This window comes from Canis lupus, chromosome 6, assembly GCF_048164855.1.
Source record: "Canis lupus baileyi chromosome 6, mCanLup2.hap1, whole genome shotgun sequence".
Lineage (NCBI taxonomy): Eukaryota > Metazoa > Chordata > Mammalia > Carnivora > Canidae > Canis > Canis lupus.
This window is the reverse complement of record NC_132843.1, coordinates 3,398,306-3,423,668: the sequence shown is the minus strand read 5'-3', so window position 1 is coordinate 3,423,668 and position 25,363 is coordinate 3,398,306. Positions and strand designations below refer to the sequence as shown.

General features: G+C 37.6%; 1 protein-coding gene across 11 annotated transcripts in view; it reads right to left on the bottom strand.

Moving 5' to 3' along the window:
• LOC140634911 (centrosomal protein of 76 kDa) overlaps nt 1–25,363 on the bottom strand; it is a 234,552-nt gene that overhangs the window by 120,633 nt on the left and 88,556 nt on the right. For all 11 annotated transcript variants that reach the window (XR_012032235.1, XM_072828642.1, XM_072828644.1 and 8 more), the window contains one exon: nt 2,944–3,177. Coding sequence is in view for 10 of the 11 variants with exons in the window: in XM_072828642.1 (XP_072684743.1) it covers nt 2,944–3,177 (234 nt within the window). In the remaining variant the exon portion in view is untranslated. The remainder of the gene's footprint in view (nt 1–2,943; nt 3,178–25,363) is intronic.

Here is a 25,363-nt window from a genome sequence, read left to right as displayed (position 1 = left end):
GGTACGCTTCTTCTCACTTTCTCAGTTCTATGAAGCTGGAGAAGTCACATATCTCTTTGAGCTTTAGTTCTTCTATGTGTAAAATGGGTATAAAAATGCCTTCCCAATCTACCTCAAAGTATTATCACAAGGCTCAGAGAACAACAAATGTGAAAGCACTTTTCAAGTAATATCATGTTAAAACATAAATTAAAATATGTAGAATAAGAATGATTATGCAGGGTAAAGTTACATACTAAAGTGGTCTCATTCACTAAGAATTAAAAACAAGCTGTCTCCAAGTTACTAAATAGTCTATTATTTATATTATTCAAACATAGTTTCATATTTCTGCTTCAAACAAGGAAAAGGCAGCTCTATTCCTTCAGTTAATTCTTGTCTTCTATTCCAACAAAGAAAACAAGAAGTCGGTTTGCTAACTGAAGATTTCAACCCACTTATCAAACCACAGACTCCAAGTATCACTATATGGCCATGAATAATGGATAGTTTTATGATATGTAAACACCCTTTTAATTATTTATTTTTCATATTCTGATAGCAGTAAGATAGGTAGGCAGGAGGCCAAAGTAGCTCAAATTAAAAAATAATAAAATGAAATGAAAGTTACTGGTTCACATTGCTGAATGTCCCGAGAATTTTTGTTTTATAAATTAACATATTCAATGTTATTGAATAAGAACTCTAAGATCCCAATAAATCTCTAGCCCTTATCTTCTTAAATCTGCAGTATAAGAGAGCAATCCAGCTATGACATCTATCATTCTACTGGTCAAGTGGGTATTCTCCTCGATTTCACCGCTCCCAATATATTCTATACCAAAAAGCTTTTTAAAGGTGTTAGTAGTAGATTTATGTCTCAATGGAAAAATCTTTTACTCTTCACTTTTTATCATTATCATTGGTCTACAATGGAACAAGTAGGTCATTTATGAGTTACAAAAAGTTTTATCTGGCCTTTATATATTTCAAAATATACTTTAACATCTAGAAAATATAAAATGTATAAAATTTCAATTTGTACATATATAAGGATTTTGCCTGTGTGGCTACCGATTTAAAATGAAAAGCACTTGGTGGGAATGTGAACTGGTGCAGCCACTGTGGAAAACTGTGTGGAGGTTCCTCAAACAGTTAAAAATATACCTGCCCTACGACCCAGCAATTGCACTGTTGGGGATTTACCCCAAAGATACAAATGCAATGAAACGCTGGGACACCTGCACCCCGATGTTTCTAGCAGCAATGGCCACGATAGCCAAACTGTGGAAGGAGCCTCGGTGTCCAACGAAAGATGAATGGATAAAGAAGATGTGGTTTATGTATACAATGGAATATTACTCAGCTATTAGAAATGACAAATACCCACCATTTGCTTCAACGTGGATGGAACTGGAGGGTATTATGCTGAGTGAAGTAAGTCAGTCGGAGAAGGACAAACATTATATGTTCTCATTCATTTGGGGAATATAAATAATAGTGAAAGGGAAAATAAGGGAAGGGAGAAGAAATGTGTGGGAAATATCAGAAAGGGAGACAGAACATAAAGACTGCTAACTCTGGGAAACGAACTAGGGGTGGTAGAAGGGGAGGAGGGCGGGGGGTGGGAGTGAATGGGTGACGGGCACTGGGTGTTATTCTGTATGTTAGTAAATTGAACACCAATAAAAAAAAAATAAAATAAAAATAAAAAAAAAAAAAAAAAAAAAAAAAAAAAAAATAAAATGAAAAGCACTGCAAGTATTAAAAGAGCTAAAGAATACATCTGAATTTCATAAGCATCCTAACTGTAGAGTCTTATTCCAGAGTTCCCAGGGAGATTTATCATTTAAGAAGGAACAAGAAGCAGGATATGCTGTAATACAGCTGAAAAGTACTGTCTTCAAGGTTCCTCTCTATTCCCATCCAATGCTTAAAAAAAAACTTGGAAAACAGGCGATAGATAACAATACTGCTTACAAAATCTAGTTAACATAATATACAGATGCTCTTTTAAAACTAAACTGACAAATCTTAATTTTGATCTCTGCGCATTTAGCATTGTAGAAATTATGTCCTTCAAGTACACAGGAAGTTTAACTAAGGAGAAAATTTCAATTCCAACTATAAACTTGTTTCATTACATATAAATGTCACCAAGTAAGTCAAGAAAACAAAGTAAAACAATCAGCTGTGATACTTCAGATTCAGAATCTTAATATACATTAGTGGATCACAATTGCTATCTACTCTATAAAGAGGAAAATGCAGAAGTCAACTGAAGATACAATGTGCAGTTAAGTTGGTGTATTACATGTAATATTAAGGAGTATATGATATCTGAAAGTGGTTTTTTGAGCTATAATTCAATCATAAAAGGCCATATTAGGACTATGAACAAATCACAAAACCAAGAGTATTTTAGTTCCTTATTCCTTTCACTAGTAGCTGAAAATCTATGAACTATTATCAAATGCTGTATTCCCATTCACTTCTTTTTTTCCGGTTTATAACTTATTTTTTCTCATATGCTTTTTTAAAAAGTTCTATTTAAATTCTAGTTAACATACAGTGTAATATTAGTTTTAGGTGTATAATTTAGTGATTCAACACTTCATACAACACCCAGTGCTCATCTCAACACGTACCCTTTTTTAAAAAAAGATTTTATTTATTTATTTATCCATGAAAGACACACACACAGAGAGAGAGAGAGAGAGGCAGAGAGACAGGCAGAGGAAGAAGCAGGGTCCATGCAGGATCACACCCTGGGCCGAAGGCAGTGCTAAACCGCTGAGTCACCTGGGCTGTCCACACGTGCCCTTCTTAATTCCCATCACCTTTTACACCCCATCCCTCACCTACCTCCTCCTCAGGTAACCACCAGTTTTTCACTACAGTTACAAGTCTAAAGTGAAATAACAACTCTTAAAAAAACAAGTACTGTGTAAATTGCCCCTTTACCTTCATGACATCTCTGTATGATTGGATGGCTGAGACTTTTCTCTTTTCATCTTCTTCATCTTCCAGACCTTCATCGGCAGCCCCATAGCCTTCATCATTGCTCCCATCAGCTTCTACTGTATTGGCCATGTGATCAATTAGCTGCTCCAGTGGGGGGCTTAACTCCCTTTCTTCATTCTCCTTCAAACCATAGTCCAGTGCTTTATAAATAACAATTCCCAGAGATTCAATAACCTAGGGACAGTAAGGAAGGTTATTAATGGAGATAACAGCTTTACAGAACTAACTGTAAGGCATAAAATAGTTGATATGACATTTAAGCTAGGTTTGATCTATTCCATTTCAGAAACAGGTGACAAATTAGACTTGAGAAGATATTTAAAAGTCTCATCTACGCATTAAAAAAAGCAAATCCCAGATGGATATTTTGTGTGATTTCTTCAATCCAGGGTAAAACAATACACAAACTATTTTTGTTTAAGAAAACATTTGTTTATACATTTACAAAGTAAAACAATCAGCTGTGATACTTCAGATTCAGAATCTTAATATACATTAATGGATCACAATTGCTATCTACTCTATAAAAAGGAAAATGCAGAAGTCAACTGAAGATACAATGTGCAGTTAAGTTGGTGTATTACATGTAATATTAAGGAGTATATGATATCTGAAAGTGGTTTTTTGAGCTATAATTCAATCATAAAAGGCCATATTAGGACTATGAACAAATCACAAAACCAAGAGTATTTTAGTTCCTTATTCCTTTCACTAGTAGCTGAAAATCTATGAACTATTATCAAATGCTGTATTCCCATTCACTTATAAATTATTCTTATATTTATACTATACACTAAAACTAACACTATCCATTCACATAAAATACTAACCAGGTTGATTTTCCACATTTCCAAAAGATATTTCTGAGATAAGATAGAGCTCTCAAAGAATGTATTCTTTCAGCACTCTTACACCAGTGTTTATAAAGTCTATTTCATAGAAATACTAGGGATCTGAGAGACTGAAAGCTCAAATATTAGTAGCAGTTAACTAAGCTTAAACAGAAACTAAAAAATCTATATACATCCATATACATATTGCTGAGTTCCAATTAATTATTATAACATATCTCTCATATGATGCAAACAAATGAAAGACTTTTTCAAACTCTGATTTCAATGTAGTCCACAAGTAGTCCACCCTACCCCCACACCTCCATCAATATTACTTCTCGAAATATGAACCTGATTTAGGAATATTGGGTAGACTCCATTGTCTAATAGCACCCTCACAAAAGCTCTAGACTTTTGCCAATATATGGAATTCTATTTTATTCCTCAGCAGAGCCTTTCTTTTCTTCTTAGAAAAAAAAATCACATATAACCAACCCTTCTGTTTTATTTTGCAATGTTTTTTTTAAAATTTTATTTATTTATGATAGTCACACACACAGAGAGAGAGAGAGAGAGAGAGAGAGAGAGGCAGAAAGGCAGAGACACAGGCAGAGGGAGAAGCAGGCTCCATGCACCGGGAGCCCGAAGTGGGATTCGATCCCCAGTCTCCAGGATCGCGCCCTGGGCCAAAGGCAGGCGCCAAACCGCTGTGCCACCCAGGGATCCCTATTTTGCAATGTTAATGGCTCATCTCACTTTAGCTATTTTGTGGGGAAGAACACAGGCAACAAAGCCAAATATTTAGGATTAAATGCTGACTTTTGGGGCACCTGAGTGATTCAGTTGTTTAAGTGTCTGCCTTCAGCTCAGGTCGTGATCCCTGGGGAGGCTGTTTCTCCCTCCCTCTTGGCACCTCCCTCCCGGCTCTCTTGCTATCTCTCTCTCTCAAATAAATAAATAAAGTCTTAAAAAAAAAATAAATGCTGACTTTTACCAATAACCATTTAAGATTAAATCCCAACTTTTACCACTAACCATCTGACTTAGGGCAAATTTTTTATTTTAGTCTTGATTTCTCTTATCTGTAAAATGAGTATCAATGATTAGTGATTAGTTTATCCAGCTACCTCCCACTGCCCCCCACGAACAAACAGATCTATCTTTTTCTGTATCCCACTGGTAGCCATCATCAATGCTGTCTTTTTTAAAAAGTTGTTTAGGTGGTATCAAAGAAAAGGAAAAGTCACAAGCTTTAAAGATGAGTTCCAAACACAATACAGTCATTGTCATCACATATACTTCACTCCTTAAAAGCATTCAGGGCATTCACTCAATAAATCTCCACAAAATCTGAAATCTACCTATCAAGTGGAATAATATTTTCTCAGCAAAGTTTCAAAATGAATATAAGACTTAAAACTTAAACTAATTTAAATGTAAATTAATTCAATTTTTTCCCCAAGATTTATTTATTTATTCATGAGAGACACACAGAGAGAGGCAGAGACATTGGCAGAGGGAGAAGCATGCTCCCAGCAGGGAACCGATGCAGGGCTTGATCCGGGGATTCCGGGATCATGCCTGGAGCCTAAGGCAGACACTCAAAACACTGAGCCACCCAGGTGTCCCTGATCTCTGGTTTTTAAACAATACAGGTTTTTACTACTTTTCACTGAACATACAGAATATTTTCATTGGTTTGTATGGTCTGACGTGGAACTCTGATTCCTATTTTCAAAGTTGAAGGCAAACAATCGGGACACTGCATCAAAATAAAAGCTTTTGCACAATGAAGGAAACAACAAAACAAAAAGACAACCTATTTAGATACTAGATATTTGCAAATATATATATTGGATATATCCAATAAGGGGTTGAGCCTCAGACTTTTTTTTTTAAGATTGTATTTATTTATTCATGAGGCACAGAGAAAGAAAGGGAGAGATATAGGCAGAGGGAGAAGCAGACTCCATGCAAGGAGCCCAATGAGGAACTTGATCCCGGTATGCCAGGATCACGCCATGAGCCACCCAGGCATCCCCAATAAGGAGTTAATATTCAAAATATATAAATAACTTATACAACTCCACATCAAAAAAAGGGCAGAAGACCTGAATAAACATTTTTCCAAAGAAGACATACAGATGACCAACGGATACATGAAAAAAGTGCTCAGTATCACTAATCATCAGAGAAATGCAAATCAAACCCACAAGGAGGTATCACCTCACATCTGTCAGAATGGCTAAAATCAAAAAGACAAGAAATTATAAGTGTTGGCGAGGATATAGAGAAAAAGGAACTCTCATGCACTGTTGGTAGAGTGTAAATTGGTATACCCATTGTGGAGGCTCATCAAAAAATTAAAAATAGAATTACCATACAATCCAGTTATACCACTACTGCATAGTTACCCAAAGAAAATAAAAACACTAATTTGAAAGGATATATGTACCACTTTGTTTATTACAGAGTTATGTACAATAGCCAAGATATGGAAGCAACCTAAGAGTCCAAGGATAGAAAGGTGTGTGAGATATAGACAGACATCCATCCATATACACACACACACACATGCATACACACACACACACACATACATAGCAGTCATAAAAAAGGATGACTTCTTGCCATTGCAACAACATGGATGGACCTAGAGGGTATTAATAAGCTAAGTGAAATAAATTAGACTGAGAAAGACAAATACGGTGTGAATGCACATATATGTGCACTCTAAAAAACAAAACAAATGAATACAGAGAACAAATTGGTGGTTGCCAGAGGAGAGAGGGATTGGGGGATAGACACAATGGGTGAAAGGGAATGGGGGGTAAAGTCTTCCAGTTATGGAGTGAATAAGTTATATAAAGGGCACAGCACAGGGGCATCTGGGGTGGGTCAGTCATTTAAGCATCGGCCTCCCTGCTCAGGGGGAAGTCTGCTTCTCCCTATGCTTCTGGGCTCCTGCCCTCAACTTAAGCTCTCTGAAATAAATATTTTTTTTTAAAAAGGCAGAGCATAATGTATATACTTGTGGAATCACTATGCTGTACACCTGAAACTAATGTAACATTGTGTGCCAACTATACTCAAAAAAAATTATAAAAGATGGCACATATAATTAACAATCACAAGTTTACTGTGAATTTGGCACTCATACACATCTCCTTAGCCTCCTTAATGTCTACTATCCTATAAAGTCTTCTGCTTCAGGACAGAGAAACATAGAACAGTGAATTCCATGGGCACTGGCCCATTGCTATACTTTTTCCTACTGAGTTCCCTGATCAGAAGTAATGCTCTGTGGAATGCCATGATGGTGAATAAGGCATTCTGTAAGTCCATGGATGGTAGTTTTGGCAGAAGTACTGCATGCAGTGAAGGCAAATCCATATCAAGGGTAAGTAACTCTTCTAGTAAGATCAAAATGCTGACCCTTCAATGATGAAAGCAGTCCAATATAATCAACCTGCCACTGGGTAACTAGCTGATCACCCAGGGAAACAGTGCCATATTGGGGATTTAGTGTTAGTCTCTGCTTGATGGTAGATTGGATCCTCAGCAATGGCTAAAGCTAAGTCAACTTTGGTGAATGGAAATCTATGTTGATAAGCCCCTGTATTTAAAATCTCCACCCATGCTGCTGTAGCCATGTTCCCAAGCTCACTGTGTGATGACAAGGTAGCTGGGAAAGGAGGCTGACTGGTGTCCAGAGACAAGGTCATCCCATTCACTTGAATATTAAAGTCCTTCTCCACCGAGGTCACTCCTTGGTGACCATTTACCTGAAACACAAATATCTTCACTCCCCCCCCGCAAAGAGAAGTCTATTCACATATCTCTCTTCCCCAGATTTCCTTGTCACCAATGTTCCAATCATTCTCTCCAAGCAAGTGCACAACCAGGTGTATTCTTCAAAGTTCTGCCCACTGGGAAGATTTCCCTTCAGCACTCTCCTTCAGGGACATCTCTGAAAGGTGCTACATGCTGCAGCTTGCCACTTTTAGATGGCACCTGCATATGCAGAACCATCTGTAAACAAGGCCCAAGTCTTCACTTCCGCCAACTGACTGTAGAACTCCCCACAAGGCAAATAGATATAGGTTAGGAAAGAGAAGGGAGTGACCAGAAGCGCATCTGGGTAGTGCTTTCAGGGTCTACTTACACCCAATCACATATATACCATTCTAAATGATGCAGTGCTGTTATACCGACCCAAATTCATGGCTTAAAGGGTCAGATAATACCCAGTTTATGATGGGCAACTCAGGTCACATGGTAATTTGGTGGCCTATGGTTAAGTGGACTACGGTTAAGTGTTCAGTCTGTACTATGGCCCAGAAGCAGGCCAAGAATTGTTTCTCAAAAGAATGGGAGGGCTTTGCTCCAAAATCCTAAAGGCCTGCACTGTGCTTTGCCTACTGGACCTGCCAAAAGCTCCAAACAGCATCTCTATCCACCGCCAATTCAAACACTATTGGATTTAATGGATCACATGGCCCAAGTGAAAGAGCAGTTTGCATAGCAACCTGGACTTGTTGCAAAGCCTTCTTTTATTCTGGGTCCTACTCAAAACTATTAACTTTCTGGGTCATTCCGTATGGGCCAGAGTGATACAATATATTTGCAGGAATATGCTGCCTCCAAAATATAATGAAGCTACTAGTCACTGTGTCTTTTTCTTTCCTTTTTTTTTTTTTTTTTTTTTTTTTTTTTTTTTTTTTTTGGTGGTGGGAGTGGAAACTGATGTAAAAACTTATCCTTCACCTTAGAAAGGATGTCTCCATATGAACCACACTACTGGACTGTAGAAATTACACTGAGGTGGAAGTCCCCTGAATTTTTGTCAGATTTATTTCCTACTTTCTAACACACAAATGTTTCATCAATAAGTTTAGAGTAGTTGCTATTTCTCACTCACTAGGTCCAACAGCATAATGTCATCAATGTAATGGATGACTGTGATATCTTATGGAAGAGAAAGGCAATCAAGAGCCCTGTGAACTAAATTATGACACAGGTCTGGAAAGTCGACACACCCCTGAGGTAGGACAGTGAAGGTGTACTGTTGGCCTTGCCAGGTAATAGCAAACTGCTTCTGGTGGTCTTACTGACAGGTATAGAGAAAAAGCATTTGTCAGATAACAGCTGCATACTAGGTATCAGGGGATGTCTTAACTGACTCAAGCAATGAAGCCACATCTGGTACAGCAGCTGCAATTGAAGCCAGAATCTGGTTAAGCTCATAGTAATATAATGTCATTCTCCATGATCAACGTCTTCTGCACAAGCCAAAGAAGCAGGCTGATTAGAAATGTGGGATCAACTTTCCTACTTCTTTCAAGTCCTTGATGGTGGCACTAGTCTCTGTAACCCCTCTAGAAATGTGCTATTGCTTTTGATGTACTACTGTCCTAGGTAGAGGCAGTTCTAGTAGCTTCTACTTGGTGTTCCCCACCAAAATAGCCTTTACCTCATTGGTCAGGGAATGAATGTGGGGATTCTGACAACTGCTGAGTATGCCTATTCCAATTATGTATTCCAGAATTGGAGAATAACTAGATTCGGGATGAGTTTATAAATGTACTGGCCTCTCTGTGAGATGGACCTGAACTACAATCCCACTGATCACCTGACCTCTGTAAGCTGGACCACCATGATGTTTTGGGTCTGCTAGAATCAGTGTCAGTTCAAAGCCAACATCCAGTAGTTCCCAAATAATCTGATTAATTCCTTTCCCCAGTGCAGTGCATCCCCTTTGGGGATGGCTGGAAGAAAAATTAACAATGTAAATTTTTGGCAGTGTAGAGGGGTCCTTCCTTCCTCAGCAGGAAGGACATGGACTCTCCTTCCTTAAAGGGGTTCTGAGTCTGTATATGGCTCAAGTCTGAGAACTGACAGGGGTGTCATGACTGTGTTTTTATAATTCAAGTTAGACTTTTGTTTACTTAACCTAGAACTCTTCTGATGATACACGTCAAGTAAGAATTTAGTGGGCTTTTTATCTATTTTCCATCTCCCTGCTCAGAGGAATCTCTCCCATAATGACTTGCTGACCCTGATTAACAGCTGCCAGCTGTTATATTACATTATAGTCTCTACCAACTATTCTTGAGGAAAACAATCATTTTTTTTTCCTTCAAAATGGCCATGACATTCACTTGTATCTTTATGTGGTACATTTCACTTTTTAACTTGGATTATAGTTAATCATATACATACGTTAATTCCTCAAAAAGATTAAGCTCCTCGAAAGCAAAATCCTCTATGATTCACCTTTGTTTTTATGTTATTTTAGAAACAGCAAAGACTTAACAGTTAATGAATATATGAATGAAACTATAAATGTCTTCCATTCATACTTGTATTGTTGAATGCTGGATATGGAATTTATGGCCATAGGCAAAAATACCTGTTCTTCAATCCTTCTCATTCCAACAGACCACTATAGTGGTGATCCAGCCCTGAAGAGCCTCTGAAATTGTCTTGAAGGTCTCCTAGCTCAAGGATAAACTATGTCTGGTTTAAATATTCTAAATCTATTCACCTTTCCTAATTTAAAACTGAACCATAAAATAGTTCTATATTTAACCAAACCTTTTGGGAACACAACAAAACAAGGGTGGGCATTATTAGACTGACATGTACACCAGGTGACTCATTACCTCCATGGCCTGATGAACTTCTAACCTTCCACTAAAACATAAACCTGGTTCTTCAGATAGTCTTGTGCTATGGAGTAGAACAATAATCAAAGCATAACTACATCTAGACACACTAGCTTGCCTAGACATATACTTACTTATATTTATTTTAGAAATTCACTTGCCAAAACCTCTGGAAACGTTAAGAAAAACCCATTGGAAATAGCAGTGTCAGATCTAAAATATTCATCTGAACTACCAGGCTCCAGGCAGCTGAAAAATCATCGTTCATGTCCTGTCACATTGGCACCACACCCCCTGCCCCAGACACTTCCAGAGACTCTAACATTCAATAAAGAGAGTAGGAATTACAGCATAAAACCTTAAAGTTAAATGGAATAAGTGAAGCACACCAGAAGGCTGTGGTTTTTAAGCCTAACCAGCTGATAAAGGGTGGAAAAAAGAAGGTATTCAATAAAACCTCACTTTTCAGAATTAAAGGTTACTACATCATGACCAATTACCTCCCAGTTAGTGATAAGTGGCCCCAAAGCCCCACAGCCTTGGGGTACAGAGACAACATGAATGAAACCGAGTGTTCTCTGGCATCCAGGCCCAGCCATGCCATCACTGAGGGTAGCCTCATGAGAACAGCACACCCACCAACACCAATGTTTCGTGTAAAGACTCAAGATTGATGTAAGCCCACTGAACCCACATGCAGTCTTCCCCTTGCCACACTAATTCACTTCATCTGGCCCCTCTTCACGTTGACTTGTACTTCCTAAAAATATTTGAGTCTGTTTGTCTCCTTTACTAGAATGTAAACTTCTTTAAGACAGGGATGAGTTATGATTCTTTCTGGTATTTGCTACAATACCTAGCATTTTGCTTTACACAGAGTATGTAATTTAAAATTTTTGCAAAACACAAATATAAAAGATTTAGTATGATTTCCTGCTGCAGTCTCTAAATACGAACTGCAGTCTCTAAACACGAACTGTGGCAGCCTCACATCTAGTAAAATCTACCCAAATAAAGCACTTTTTCCATTAGTGAATCTAGCTAATGTCCACTGTACACAGTTCCCTTCCCTTCACTCATCAATTCAGTTAACAAGTATTTATCAAGAGCAGTGTATATAGCAATGGAAATGGAACAATGAAAAAACATCTCTATGAGATCTCTGGCCTTCACAGAGATTTTCAGAGAAAAAAGATAAATCAACAGATAAATCATACAAATAAATCATACAGTTGTGCTAAACATTATAATAAAGAAGAGAGGGAGTTATAAGAGTGTATAATAGGGAGCCCTATTCTAGTTTGGAGATTTCAGAAGCCCTTGTTAAGGCTATAAATTTTAAATGGAGGGATCCCTGGGTGGCACAGCGGTTTGGCGCCTGCCTTTGGCCCAGGGCGCGATCCTGGAGACCCGGGATCGAATCCCACGTTGGGCTCCCGGTGCATGGAGCCTGCTTCTCCCTCTTCCTGTGTCTCTGCCTCATTCTCTCTCTATCACAAATAAATTAAAAAAATTAAAAAAAAAAATTTTTTAAATGGAGACCTGAAAGGCAAATAGAGCTAATCAGAAGAGGGAGTTAGAGTAGAATTCTAGAGAGGAAACAGTGAGTATAAAAGCCTGGAGGTCAAGAATAAAAAGGAATGATTGGGAAACAAAATCTTAATGACCAAAGGAAGGGCTAAGAAGAGTCTAAGAGATGGGGAGGGAGGCTTCACATGAGCTATCTGAAGGACCTGAATCTTCATCACATAAAAGCAAAGGCAAGGCACTGAAGTGATTTGGAGAATAGGATTATATGATCATATTTTATTTTTAAAGGATATCATGACACAGTAATCAAGACAATGTGGTATTGGCAAAAGAATACAAACAGATCAATGAAACAGAATAAGGCCTAGAAATAAACTCACAAAAAATACAGTCAACTGAACTTTGACAAAGGAGCAAAGGCAATTCAATGGAGAGAGGACAGTCTTTTTTTCAAATGGTGCTGTAACTGTTGGACATCCACATGCAAAAATATAAATCTATATATACCTTACAACTTTCCCAAAATTAACTCAAAAGGGATCATAAGCCTGAAAGTAAAGTGCACAATTACAAAACTAGAAGAAAACATAGGAGAAAAACCAGGTGATCTTGGGCTTGGCAATTTTAAAAATATAACACCAAAGCACAATCCATGAAAGAAAAAAAATCAATAAAATGAACTTCATTATAATTAAAAAGTTCTGCTCCATGAAAGGCACCGTTCAGAGAATGACACAAACCCCAAGCTGAGAGAAAATGTCTGCTAAACACATATCTGATAAAGGACTGGTATCCAAAATATACAAAGAACTCTTAAAATTCGATATAAAAATGAACCCAAGGAACAAATGATTAGAATAGACACCTCATCAAAGAAGATATATAGATAGCAAATAACATATGAAAAGATGCTCAACATTAGGGAATTGCAAGTTAAAACAATAATAAGATCCCACTACACACCTACTAGAATAAATTTCAAAACACTGACATCATCAAATGCTGGTGAGGATGTGGAACAACAGGAACTCTGATTGTTTGGTGAGAATGCAAAATGATTCAGCCACTCCATTTTGGCAGTTTCTCACACAATTGAGTATATTCTTACCATAAAAACAAGCAATTGTGTTCCTTGGTATTTATCCAAATAAGTTGAAAACTTATGTCCACACAAAACCTGCACACAAACTTTTACATTGACTTTATTGATAATTGCCAAAACTTGGAAACAAGCAAGATGTTCTTTAATAGGTGAATGGGTAAATAAATGGTGGTACATCCATACAATGGGATATTATTCACAGATAAAAAGAAATGAGCTCTCAAACTATGAAAAGATATGGAGGAACCTTAAAAGTATGTTGCTAAGTAAAAGAAACCAACCTGAAAAAGGTAAGGACTATATAATGCTATGATATTCTGGGGAAGGCAAAACTACAGAGAAAGTAAAAAGGTTGCCAGAGATTTGGGGAGCCAGGGAGGGGGCATATGTCATATAGGGGGGACTGACTAGAGGGAGTTTCTGGAGTGATAAAATGATTGGGGTGGTGGTTATAGGAGGGTACAAATCTGTTAAAACTCATTAAACTGGACACTTATAATATCTGCTTTTGTTATATTTAAGTTACACCACAAAGTCAATTTTTAAAAAGAGCTGAACCAAGTTATTTTCATTGTGAAGAGAATATAGGAACAGTGGTCATGAGATGGAATTTGTTCATTATGTGATGTGTGACCCTAGGTTGGTCACTTAATCTCCATGGACCTAAGCCTCTTCGAGAAAAACCAACTAAAGCCCTTTCCAATACTGACATCTACATAAATAAGAAACTGTAGAATTGGAATACCAAAAGAGAATACAAAGGCTATAAATATAGCCTTTTGCTTAATGGAAATGTCATGGTTGAAGAATTACAGAGGTTAACTGCCCTTTTTTTGTTAGGACATTCAATTTTGGAACTGGTTCCCAACTAAAAAAACAAAAATCTTAGACCCTAAGAACTTTTAGGAGAGGGGAAAAACCCATACACACACATATGCAAAATTACAAGTACAATCAAATCTAACCAGCTAGGAGTAAGACAGGGATTTTCTACTATGGAGAAGGAAAAACTTTATTCATACACATATGGAATAGTTAATAAAACTTACTCTAAATTGACTGAAGCTATACATTCAATGAAACTGTTTAGACTTTAAAAGGAGTGAGATTCTGATATACGCTGCAACATGGATAAACCATAAAAACATGCTAAATAAACCAGACACACAAACACAAATATTGTGATTTCCACTTACATGGAGTATCTACAAAAGGTAAATTCCTAGAGAAAGAAAGTAGGTTAGAGGTCAGCAGGAAGCTGGGGAGGGGGGAATGGGAGCCATTACATAGTGAGTTCAGAGTTTCCACGTGGGCTGAGGAAAAAGGTCAAACAGTGGTGATGGCTGCACAACTTTGTGAATATAATGCCACTGATCTGTCCAGTTAAAATGGTTAAAATTTTTCACTGTGTGTAGTTTACCACAGTAAAGTCTGATTGGGGTTGCTCAGTGTCTTAGGAAGTGCTATGACTCAGCAACATTCAGAAAGCCCTGATTTCTCTTCTCTGTAGGGGTTACTGAGGTTTCCAGAAAGAAAGAAAGGGATCAACTTATAGAATTCCTTTAGAACCACAACTCTCCTTCACATTACCACTCTGTTCAGAGCCCTGAGCACAGGAGATAGCTTGCTTGAATTATCAAAGCTTTGAATCCACTTGTCACAAGCATTTGACAGAGCTGATCATGTTTTGTTTTGTTTTTTAATCTTTTCTGGATTCCACTTTGCTCTAATTTTCTTCCTGTTTGACTGATGACCTTGACAAGAGAAGCTCTGATGGAGTCTGTGGAAACATGACAAGAGGACATGGAGGTAGTGGTACAGGACAGAAATGTTTCTTCCTATTTCTGAAATAATACCCTTAATAGGTGTTTGGTACAGATGCAGGGAGGCAGACTGGATAGTGAGAGAATGTGGTAGTTCTATTCAGATTGCTTCTACTTTCTTGAGTGAAAAAAGCACAGGTGCAGCTGAGGGAGAAGTAGGTGTTGTAGGGATGAACAAAGAGGAAAGTTTGACAGTTTCCCCGCCATCAAGAATGTGGTCCATTTAAAAACCTAAATTGTACTATGTCTCTCTCTTGCTAAAACCCTTCAGTACTTTTTAGAAACATGAGTACACTACATTAAGGACTTCCCCATAACTCCTGGGCACATGTAGAAATGCTTTCTTCAGTCAGAGAGAAAGTTACACCTGGTTTAACAGGGTGTGCACACCAACCCAGTCGAGCCCCTAGGACTAAGTGGCTAACAGTCCCACAGGGACTGTTACTGCTGCAGAAGTGACAGAGCTATCACAAATTTCCATTAACGATCGTGAGCTTTAATTTCGTTTCACACACAAATTCATTTTTAACTAGAACTGGACAATAAGCAATGAGGACAGTGTGAGTCCACAACTACACCACATGTGAGATGCTACAAATCTCTGTTGATTATGATATAAAAAAGGTGATGTAAGCAAAATCTGTAGTAATATTCATACAAACAAAATCTAGGCATCATGATTTTTATAGGAGAATAAGGCTTATTTACACTTATTTTCCAATAGCATGTACTTGACTGCTTCATTTATATTAAATAGGAAGTGAAGGTCTAGAAAACAGATCAAGCCTTTATTTCTTCAATTAAAAATCAGAATAAACCTATTTATATTTTTCATTATAACATGGTAACTTCCTAAGCAATTTACAATACTAGTTTTATTATAAACAAGATAAAATACACTACCGGCCCAAATGTTCATCACCCGATGAATAGAAAAACAAAAATGGGATATAGCCATACAGAAGAATATGATTCAGCCACTAAGAGGGATGAAGCACTGATACAGCCTACAACATGAATGAACCTTGAAAGCACTATACCAAATGAAAGAAGCCAGACACAAAGGGTAATATACTATATAGTTCTATTTATATGAAATGTCCAGAACTGACACATTACAAAGACAGAAAGTAGATTACTGGTTGCCAAGGGCCAGGGACATTGGGGGAAATGAGAAACAACTGCAAAGGGGTATAGGAATTCTTTCTGGAGTGAAATAAATATTCCAAAATTGATTGTGGTGACAATGCACAATTCTGAAGATAATAAAAAACCACTTCAAATGGACAACTTATATGTTATGTGAACTGTATCTCAATAAAGCTATAAAAATATTAATGAATATTATATACAAATCTTTGTCTTCAAAAACAGCAATACTGTATGAGGGGGATTTAGTCAAATCTGGGTAAACTGACAGGAACATGCTAGTGTACTTTCTATGTGCCCTGAGGCAGACTAAAATTTAGTGAGCCACCAGAAGATCTGCAAACTCCTCTGTGCACACAAGGTCCCTTATGACCTGGGCCACACACCCCTCTAGCTTCATCCCCTAAAATCCTGCGTTCCAGATGTGCTCTAACAACCTTACAGTGATTCACGCCTCGGGGTCTTGTCAGCGCTTTTAGGTAGACCACGCTGCAACCTATATATCCTTCTCTTTACAGTCACTTAAATGTGGTATATGGGAGTATCTAAAAGACACTGTTGAACACTTAAAATTTTAACAGTCTCATGCATGCTGTCCAATAAAGGGATCAAGCCCTATTGTAACCTTAGGCTGACACAGTTTATATGAGAGTACTATATAGTTTTAAGGTATTAACACTGTTACTATCAGGATAGATCTGGGGACAACCAGCTGACTCAGTCTAAGTTTTAGCCCCACAATGGATGTAGAGATTACTTTAAAGAAAAAAAACTTTTAAAAAAGGGGACACCTGGGTGGCTCAGTTGGTTGAGCACCCGACTCTTGATTTCAGTGCAGGTCATCATCTCAGGGTTGTGCGATTAAGTCCCACAGTGAGACTCAGTGGGAAGTCTGCTTGAGATTCTCCCTCTCCCTCTTGCCCTGCCCCTCCCCCTACTCGTTCTCTCTCTAAAATAAATAAATGTTTTTTAAAAAAGAGTAGATCTGGAAAAGATAAGAGAGCAAGGAAAATGGAGAGTTTTCTGAAGGGAAAAACTTCATTTTTCTTATTTCCATATGATTCTTCTATTTATCCTCTAGGATAAAGACTGTTTCATTAGGTCTCTCTCCTGTGCCTAGCATGATGTATTGCACATGGCAGGTAAACCATAAATGCCTGCTGAACTATGAATATTTCACTGGGTTTCCAAGCTAAGTAAGAAAGAAAGGGATTTGAGAATAACCCACAAGTGAGATCAGGAATCCCTGAGAATGGGAAACATGTCCCATGTCATCAAAAGAGCACAAAATAATCATGACATTTAAGTCAATGATCATTTCCACTGAAAGTTCTCAAACTACTTATTTAAAATATTATTACTATACTACTCTGAACTAAAGTAACTTTCATCTGAGTTGACTGGTAACCATTAATTAAGGTCCCATACTGTACAAAGTATAATTTCCATTTTGAAAACTGGAAAACCAAAGCACTGACGATAAATAACCAAGATTAAAAGGTGAAAATAAAAAAAAAACTAAAAAAAACACACTTTTAAAAATTGTCCTGATCAAATCTGAGAATACCTTCCCCACTAATATTTTTCCTTAACTCTATCTACTGAATCAAAATTCATGAGAGACTAATGTTCTAAATGCTTAGTTTCAAATCCAGACAAGGAACTTGATGAACTACTTTTTCAATCATAGGTTTCATTAACAGTTGTCTGCAACCCTAAAAGGTTCACATTCCCATGAAGTTTGCTCCTTGAAGGTAAATTAACTTCCTAATGCACAGATGAATCAATGCAAATAAAACAGCATCATGAGTAAAATACAATAAACCAAAATCAAAATCAGGTCCTTGGTGTTCCAGTCAATTTTATATAACATAAACCACGATAAATGTTGACTAAGAGAATTAATACCGTAAAAATAGAAAAAAGGCTAAGATAAGATCTCTAGTCCAACCATTCATTCCATGTTTTAATCCTTTGGCTATATGTTTCCAATGACTGATTTTATTGATGTAAAGGCACAGAGGTATGTTCAGTTAAATGATCTCCTGTAGAGCACTTGAAACAGATACAGGGAAGCTTAAAAATTATTTGAGAAAAAAGAAATTTACACTGCTCTTTGGGGTTATCCAAACAGTGAGGACCAGGTATCCTCTAGCTCAACTTCATCGATAAATAAATAGATGGGGTGCCTGGGTCGCTCAGTCAGTTAAGCATATGACTCTTGATTTTGGCTCAGGTCATGATCTCAGGGTAGTGAGTTTAAGCCCCACACCAGACTCTACACAGGGCATGGAACCAGCTTATGATTCTCTCTCCCTCTCCCTTTGGCTCTCCCCCTCCTCCAAAAATAAAAAGTAAAAATAAAGTAAATAAGTAGATAAATTAGGAGCTGAAATTGTGGTAGGTTTCTTTGTTTTAGGGGAAACTGTGGCCGCACCTCAGCTGAGCAGATAAACAGATTACCCAATGATCAATGTTTCTCTTCACAATTATTAATTGTATCAGGAGAGCCACAAGTTGTTTAAAAGTAGAAAAGCTGTCTCAAAGAGGAAAAGTCTCAGTTTAAATTTTTGCAAATCTTGCTGATGATCTACATTATCTGGGGGAATTTTTTGTTTGTTTCTTAATATATGTAGCTAGGCTCCACATCAGACCTATTAAATCAAAATCTCCGAAGTATGGGGCCAAGTATCAGTATATTTAAAAGCTACCTAGGTGATTCTTAAAATCACCTATCATTCTTTGATTCATTCGATTAAGTGTTCATTGAGCACCTATATACCAGGTACCACACCTGGGGGTGCAGTGGTGAGAAAAACAGGCATGATCTAGACTCTGCCCTCATGGAGGGGAGGGGATCAGATAGAATGAATAGCCAGGTGAGGACTGCAACTGGAGAATGCAGCTCCTAAGAAAGGGGTAGGGTTTTTTACTATTTCAGTTGAATACTTCCATGTAGAAAATAGCAGGATGGTACTGCCCTATGTGATTTTTCAAAAAGGCAAAAAAAGGGCGGGAGGCACGAGGACCTAAAACAAAACATGACTAATAGATAACATAAAATAAATAGAAATGAGTCCAAATATATCAGAAATTATAATAAATACCAACAGGTAAAGAATGCCTATTAAAAGACAGACTCTCAAATGAGATTAAGAAAAATAATCTAGCAACATGTTGTTTACCATAAATACACCTAAAACAACACAGAAAGCTTTAAAACAAAAGAATAGAAACATACATGTGGGAAAAATACAAGTCAGAAGAAAGCCAGAACAAAGCAAATAATGCTAATATCCAAAGAAACGAGAATTTAAGGAAAGCAGCATTTAAAAGACACACTTCAAAAAATTATGAATTTGCATGCACCAAACAATACAGCCTCAAAATTATACATCAAATATTTTAAAATCAGATTTCACTTTGTAATTAAGACAAAGTGAAAATAATAAATCCTTAGTCACAATAGGAAATTTTTACATATCTTCAGAAACTTATTAAAAGACAAAATTACGATGAATGAAATATGAGCAAGCCAAATGGAAAATATACACACACACATGCTGGTATGTGACATATGGAGTAATAAAACATTTCACCCTTCAAAGAACATGCTTAATTTTTAATTAGAAAAGGAAAACATAGAGAAACTAAACAACCAAGAAACTTCAAGAGAGGAACAGCAGAGAAATGAACAGCTAGGAACCATCATACAGATGGCTTTCAACAATGGCAGCAATTTAGATGTCATAGTAAAATATTCAGATAATTATGTCCTTTGCTGAAAGCTATTCATACCTTTCCCACATATACAAATAGAGGAAAGACCAAAAAAAATTTTTTAAACTTTATTTATTCATGAGAGACACAGAGAGAGAGGCAGAGATAATACAGGCAGAGGGAGAAGCAGGCTCCTCCAGGGGACCCCAATGTGGGACTTGATCCCAGGACTCTGGGACCATGCCCTGAACTGAAAGCAGACCCTCAACCACTGAGCCACCCAAGCATTCCAGGAAAGACCAAAAAAATGTACTAAAACAACTCACCAAAAACATAAGAATCATTTTCACAAATCAGTTATTTTGCCACCATAATCCTAAAACATTAAACTATTATTCCCACAAATAATTTGGTTTGACTCATACCTATGTTCATACCTTTGCCTGTAAGGTTCACAAGAATCTTATGAAGTGGGTACAATTGTCCCCATTTTACAGATGAGCTACTAGGCACAGGTATGTAAGGCAACCTTCCCAAGATTATGCAACATATGAGTAATGGAGGCAAGATGTGAACCCAGGAAACTGAATTCAAAGACTGCCTCTTTAAGCCAACATGATATTACCTTTCCCCTTATGCACAAACATGACATTATATCCAGTTTTTCATTAAAATTTCTTAGAAATGGCAGCTAACATTTACTGAACATGTACTATATTTCAGTGACTGTGCCAAGTATTTAAAATGCATGGGTACCATTAAATTCTCAAAATAATTCTATCATTAGGTATTATTCTTACCCTACTTTCTTCTGATAAAGAAACTGAAGCACAGAGAGGTTAAGTAATTTGCTCCAAGTCATACAGCCTAAAAGTCACATGAATATGCAGAGACCCTAAAAAGTAGGCAGCACCTAAGTCTGTGGCAGTCATGGGAGAGGTCAGGATCATCACATATAAAATAAGACTCTGAGAGAGGATGTGTCCAAGTGGGAAAGAGTACTGGACTGGGCACAAGCAGACCTATATCTGGAATCCAATTCTCCCACATAGGAGCTGTGAGACTCTAAAGAAAAACATAATCTCTCTGGCTTCAGCTACCCAGTCTGTATTAAGACAATGCTACAGTGGTTCAATGTGATTCTGAACTCAATAAATTACTAAATATTTATCTTAGAACTGATAAGGCAGCCAAAGCAATTGAATAAAAATAAAGTTGGATCAACAGGCCTAAGAAAGTATTCTAATAGAACTCTCTCCCAGAGCAGTTCTCAATTTCTGATTCAAAGAGCACCTGCTTCATTAGGATGCCTTTTAAAAAGTCGAGAGCCCCAAGCCCTTTCTAGGGCTGCTGAATAAGAATTTACAAGGCAGGGTCTGGGACTCCACATTGTAACAAATCCTAAAGTGACCCTGTGCACTGCAATGGAAAAGAGCCACTCTAACATGCACTGGAATTGGTGTCTATGGACTTAGGGGGAATCCAGCTCTGTGTAAATGATCTACTTTCTCTCTTCTGCTTTTTGAAGTCAGGAATTCTTTAAATTGCTTCCTTTTTAAGAAAATTAACAGCTTTCTTAGAATATAATCACATACAATTCACCCATTTAATATGCACAATTTGGTGGTTTTTAATATATTCCCAGAGTTATGCAGCCATGACCACAATATTTTATTTTTTTAAAGATTTTTTACTTATTTATTTATTCATAGAGACACAGAGAAAGAGAGAGAGAAGAGGCAGAGACACAGGCAGAGGAAGAAGCATGCTCCATTGCAGGGAGCCTGACGTGGGACTCGATCCCGGGTCTCCAGGGTCACACCCTGGGCCGCAGGTGGCGCTAAACCGCTGCGCCACTGGGGCTGCCCTTTGACCACAATTTTAGAACATTTTCATCACCCCAAAAGAAACCCCATACCCATCAGTAGTCACTACATTTTCCCCCAATCCTAGCCTCTCCCTCTCTTCTAAACAACCATTAACCTACTTTCTGTCTCTATAGATTTATCTATTCTAGATGTTTCAAATAAATGGAGTTATACAAGAAGTGATCTTTTGTGACTGGCTTCTAGCACTTAGCACGCCTTATTACAGGTGGCATCCATGCTGTAGCATATACTGGTACTTCATTTCTCTGTATTCCCAAATAATGTTACATAGTATGAATACAGCACATTTTTTCCATCTATTCATCAGTTGATGCATGTTTGTTTCAAAAATTGCCTAATTTTAACAGAGAAAATAGAAAATTAAGCTAAATATTTTCACATTAAGATTTTTCCAGGTAGAGGCATGTAGCTGGCTCAGTTGGAGAGGCATATGGCTCTCAGTCTTGGGTCATGGGTTCAAACCCCATGTTGGGTGTACAGATTAAAGAATAAATAAACTAAAAAAAAAAAAAATATTTTTCCAGGTAAATATATCAACTTACTCAGCCTGTTCACTACAGTAAATCTTACTACAGTGTAAGAAATGTTATATTTCATTTAATAGCATACTTTCATGTATTATTTACTGATATCAAAACAAATAGGCGGGATCCCTGGGTGGCGCAGCGGTTTAGCACCTGCCTTTGGCCCAGGGCGCGATCCTGGAGACCCGGGATCGAATCCCACGTCGGGCTCCTGGTGCATGGAGCCTGCTTCTCCCTCTGCCTATGTCTCTGCCTCTCTCTCTCTCTCTCTCTGTGACTATCATAAATAAATAAAAATTAAAAAAAAATAGGCTACCAAAACATGAATATAATCATCACATTTAACAACAGACACTTTTATTTCTAAAACAAATCCTGTTTCTTTCAAAACCAGTTGTTAAATCCTGACTCTGCCACCAGAGGTTATGGCTTCTGTACTGGAAAATCACCCACATCACTTTCCAATTCACAATTGCTCTCCTTGTTTCACTTTCCTTTTTTTTTTTTTTTTTTTGGAACCTCCATGGACTTGCTCCAGTCTACTTCACAGACCTTATTTCTTTTTACTCCCTTTCTTACTTGTCTGGTGCTGACCTACTAATTGTCTTTATAGGCAAATCTGTCAGTTTGTAGAAGCACATCTATTCAAAACTCTGGAAAACTACACTGATTTTCCTGAGTCTTTTTTTTTTTTTTTAACTTCAGAGTTCTTTTATTAAGCTCTCAATTTAAAACTTAATCCCTGTTTCAATTTAAATTTCTTTTCCCAATTTTGATTGGATCAAACATTTCTTCTAATAATTGACAAGTTCCAAAGGCACAAACATCTTTCCCCCTGGACTCAGTATGGTCTGGGCCATATCTGCTTTGGTCACTGCTGTATTCTCAAAACCCAGCAGAGAGCATGGGTAGTTATTCATACGCTATTCATATTCTTGTTGAAAGACTGAATAAAGGAAAATACAGCTTAAAGTAGATTTTTATAGTAATAGTTAACATCTGTTGAACTTATTTATGTGTGCAAGGACTTATGCTAATAAACATTTTCATACATTATTTAATTCCCATCACAGTAGTATTAAATAGATATTGTGTATATTACCTTCTCTCAATTCTAGAAAAGAGACCAATATTAAGTAAAATGATTAGAGATTAAGTTAGCAATGGAGACAGAACTCAAATTCTGGTCTGCCTCAAAGGCCACGGACATAACCACTGAACAGCTCTATTCACAGAGTCAAAGGCCACAGAGGGAAAGCTGGAAACAGGAAGTTTAGAAGCAGGGACACCTGCGACCACAGCCCACACCACCAGAGTGGTAGGCCAAGGGAGGAGGTCCAAAGGCAGCCTAATCCTCTGAGAGTTCCAGCAGAGAAGGCAAGGATACTCTTTCTACAGCCTTTCTTCAAACAGGCTCATGGTGCAAAAGGCACCCAACCTTCCAGGATACATAAAATGTTTCCCTCAGCCACCCCCACCACCACACCCCCCACCACCCCCACCGCTACTAAAGTTGCTCTTATGTAAAACTTGTTAATTCTGAATAGTTCACAAATCATTATTTCTGAAGCAAAAAGCTTCTGTGCCAACCTGAAGAAAACAAACAAAGCACAACCTAAGAGGTCAAGGACAGCCACTAATAACCAACTGCCGGTTTCTTCTGGTTCTAATTCAGTCCCAGTCACCTCAATGCTCATTTTTATCTATGTCAAAACAGAGAAGCAGAGAACAAATTCTTTTAAGGATTAGATTACCTTTTTGCTACAAAGTAAGCAGTGCAATGCAACAATAGTATTGTTATCAAAATACTTTCCCATTGTCCTTTGCAATTTATCTTCATAAAAGCAAAACATATCGATAACACAGATTTACAATTTTTAAAGGCTTAAATACATAATAAATATAACTCTCAAGATTAGCTGGGCTATGAGAGTATGAGAATATTTTAATCTTGCCCACATAACAACTGAAATGCCATTCTAAAAGTTACCTCCTAATCTCTAAGGGGTTACATTCTGAAGTTCCATTTCAATGCAGTCTGACAACTGGAAATTAATTTTTTCTAGGTTCCAATTGCAGGTCACAATAGAATTTCAATTCTATTCAAATTTAAAATAGCGTAAAAGTGGGGGATCCCTGGGTGGCTCGGTGGTTTGGTGCCTGCCTTTGGCCCAGGGTGTGATCCTGGAGTCCCGGGATCGAGTCCCGCGTCGGGCTCCCTGCATGGAGCCTGCTTCTCCCTCCTCCTGTGTCTCTGCCTCTCTCGCTCTATCATAAATAAATAAATAAATCTTTAAAAAAAATAGTGTAAAAGTGGTCTGAACCCTACGCTCACCCTGTAAACCTCTGAACCCCGAGCGGGAGTAGGACACACCAGTAAGGTGAAGGTTTAAAGCTAGATATAAAAAGTAGCAATGAGAAAAGGAGGAGCTGAGGACTCTGAAGGAAGCTATTCCCAACACAAGCAGGCAGGGGCAGGAAGGAGTACCTTAGCCTCCTTGGCTAGACAAGGTAAAGGGGTACCCTTTCTTGAGTCAAAGACCTCTGATATGCATATGTTATTGCCTGTCATTTGTGAAATGGGCTATGTAACTCTAGTGATTTCATCTGCCTAAATATAAACTCACTGGAAAATATCTAGCTATCTAGCTAAAATAGTATCTGTAAACATATATAACCACTTAGTATCATCTTTAGAGATGGGAAAAAAGATTATAAGTTATTTGCCAAATATTACAAAGCCAGAGTGATGCAACAGCAAATCAGACAGACAGAAGTCCCTGTCCTGGAAGAGGGAGACAGACAATGAATAAGGTTATTAAGTAAATTACAATATATCAGAAGGTACTATGTACCATGTAGGAAAATGAAGTGTGAAGGGCTGAGGTGGTGGTGGTAGCAGTGTGCAAATTTTAAAACATTGCCAAGGTAGACCTTAAATCAGATGGTTTCATAGGAATAACTGGAAGGACATAAGAGGGCAGGTATATGAGTATCTGGGGATAGTGTTTGAGACAGAAGGGAAAACAGTGCAAAGGCCCTGAGGAGGGAGTGTGCCTAAAATGTTCTGTCAACAGTAAGGGGGCCAATGAGTCTGAAGAAAAGTGAGTAAGAGAGATAAT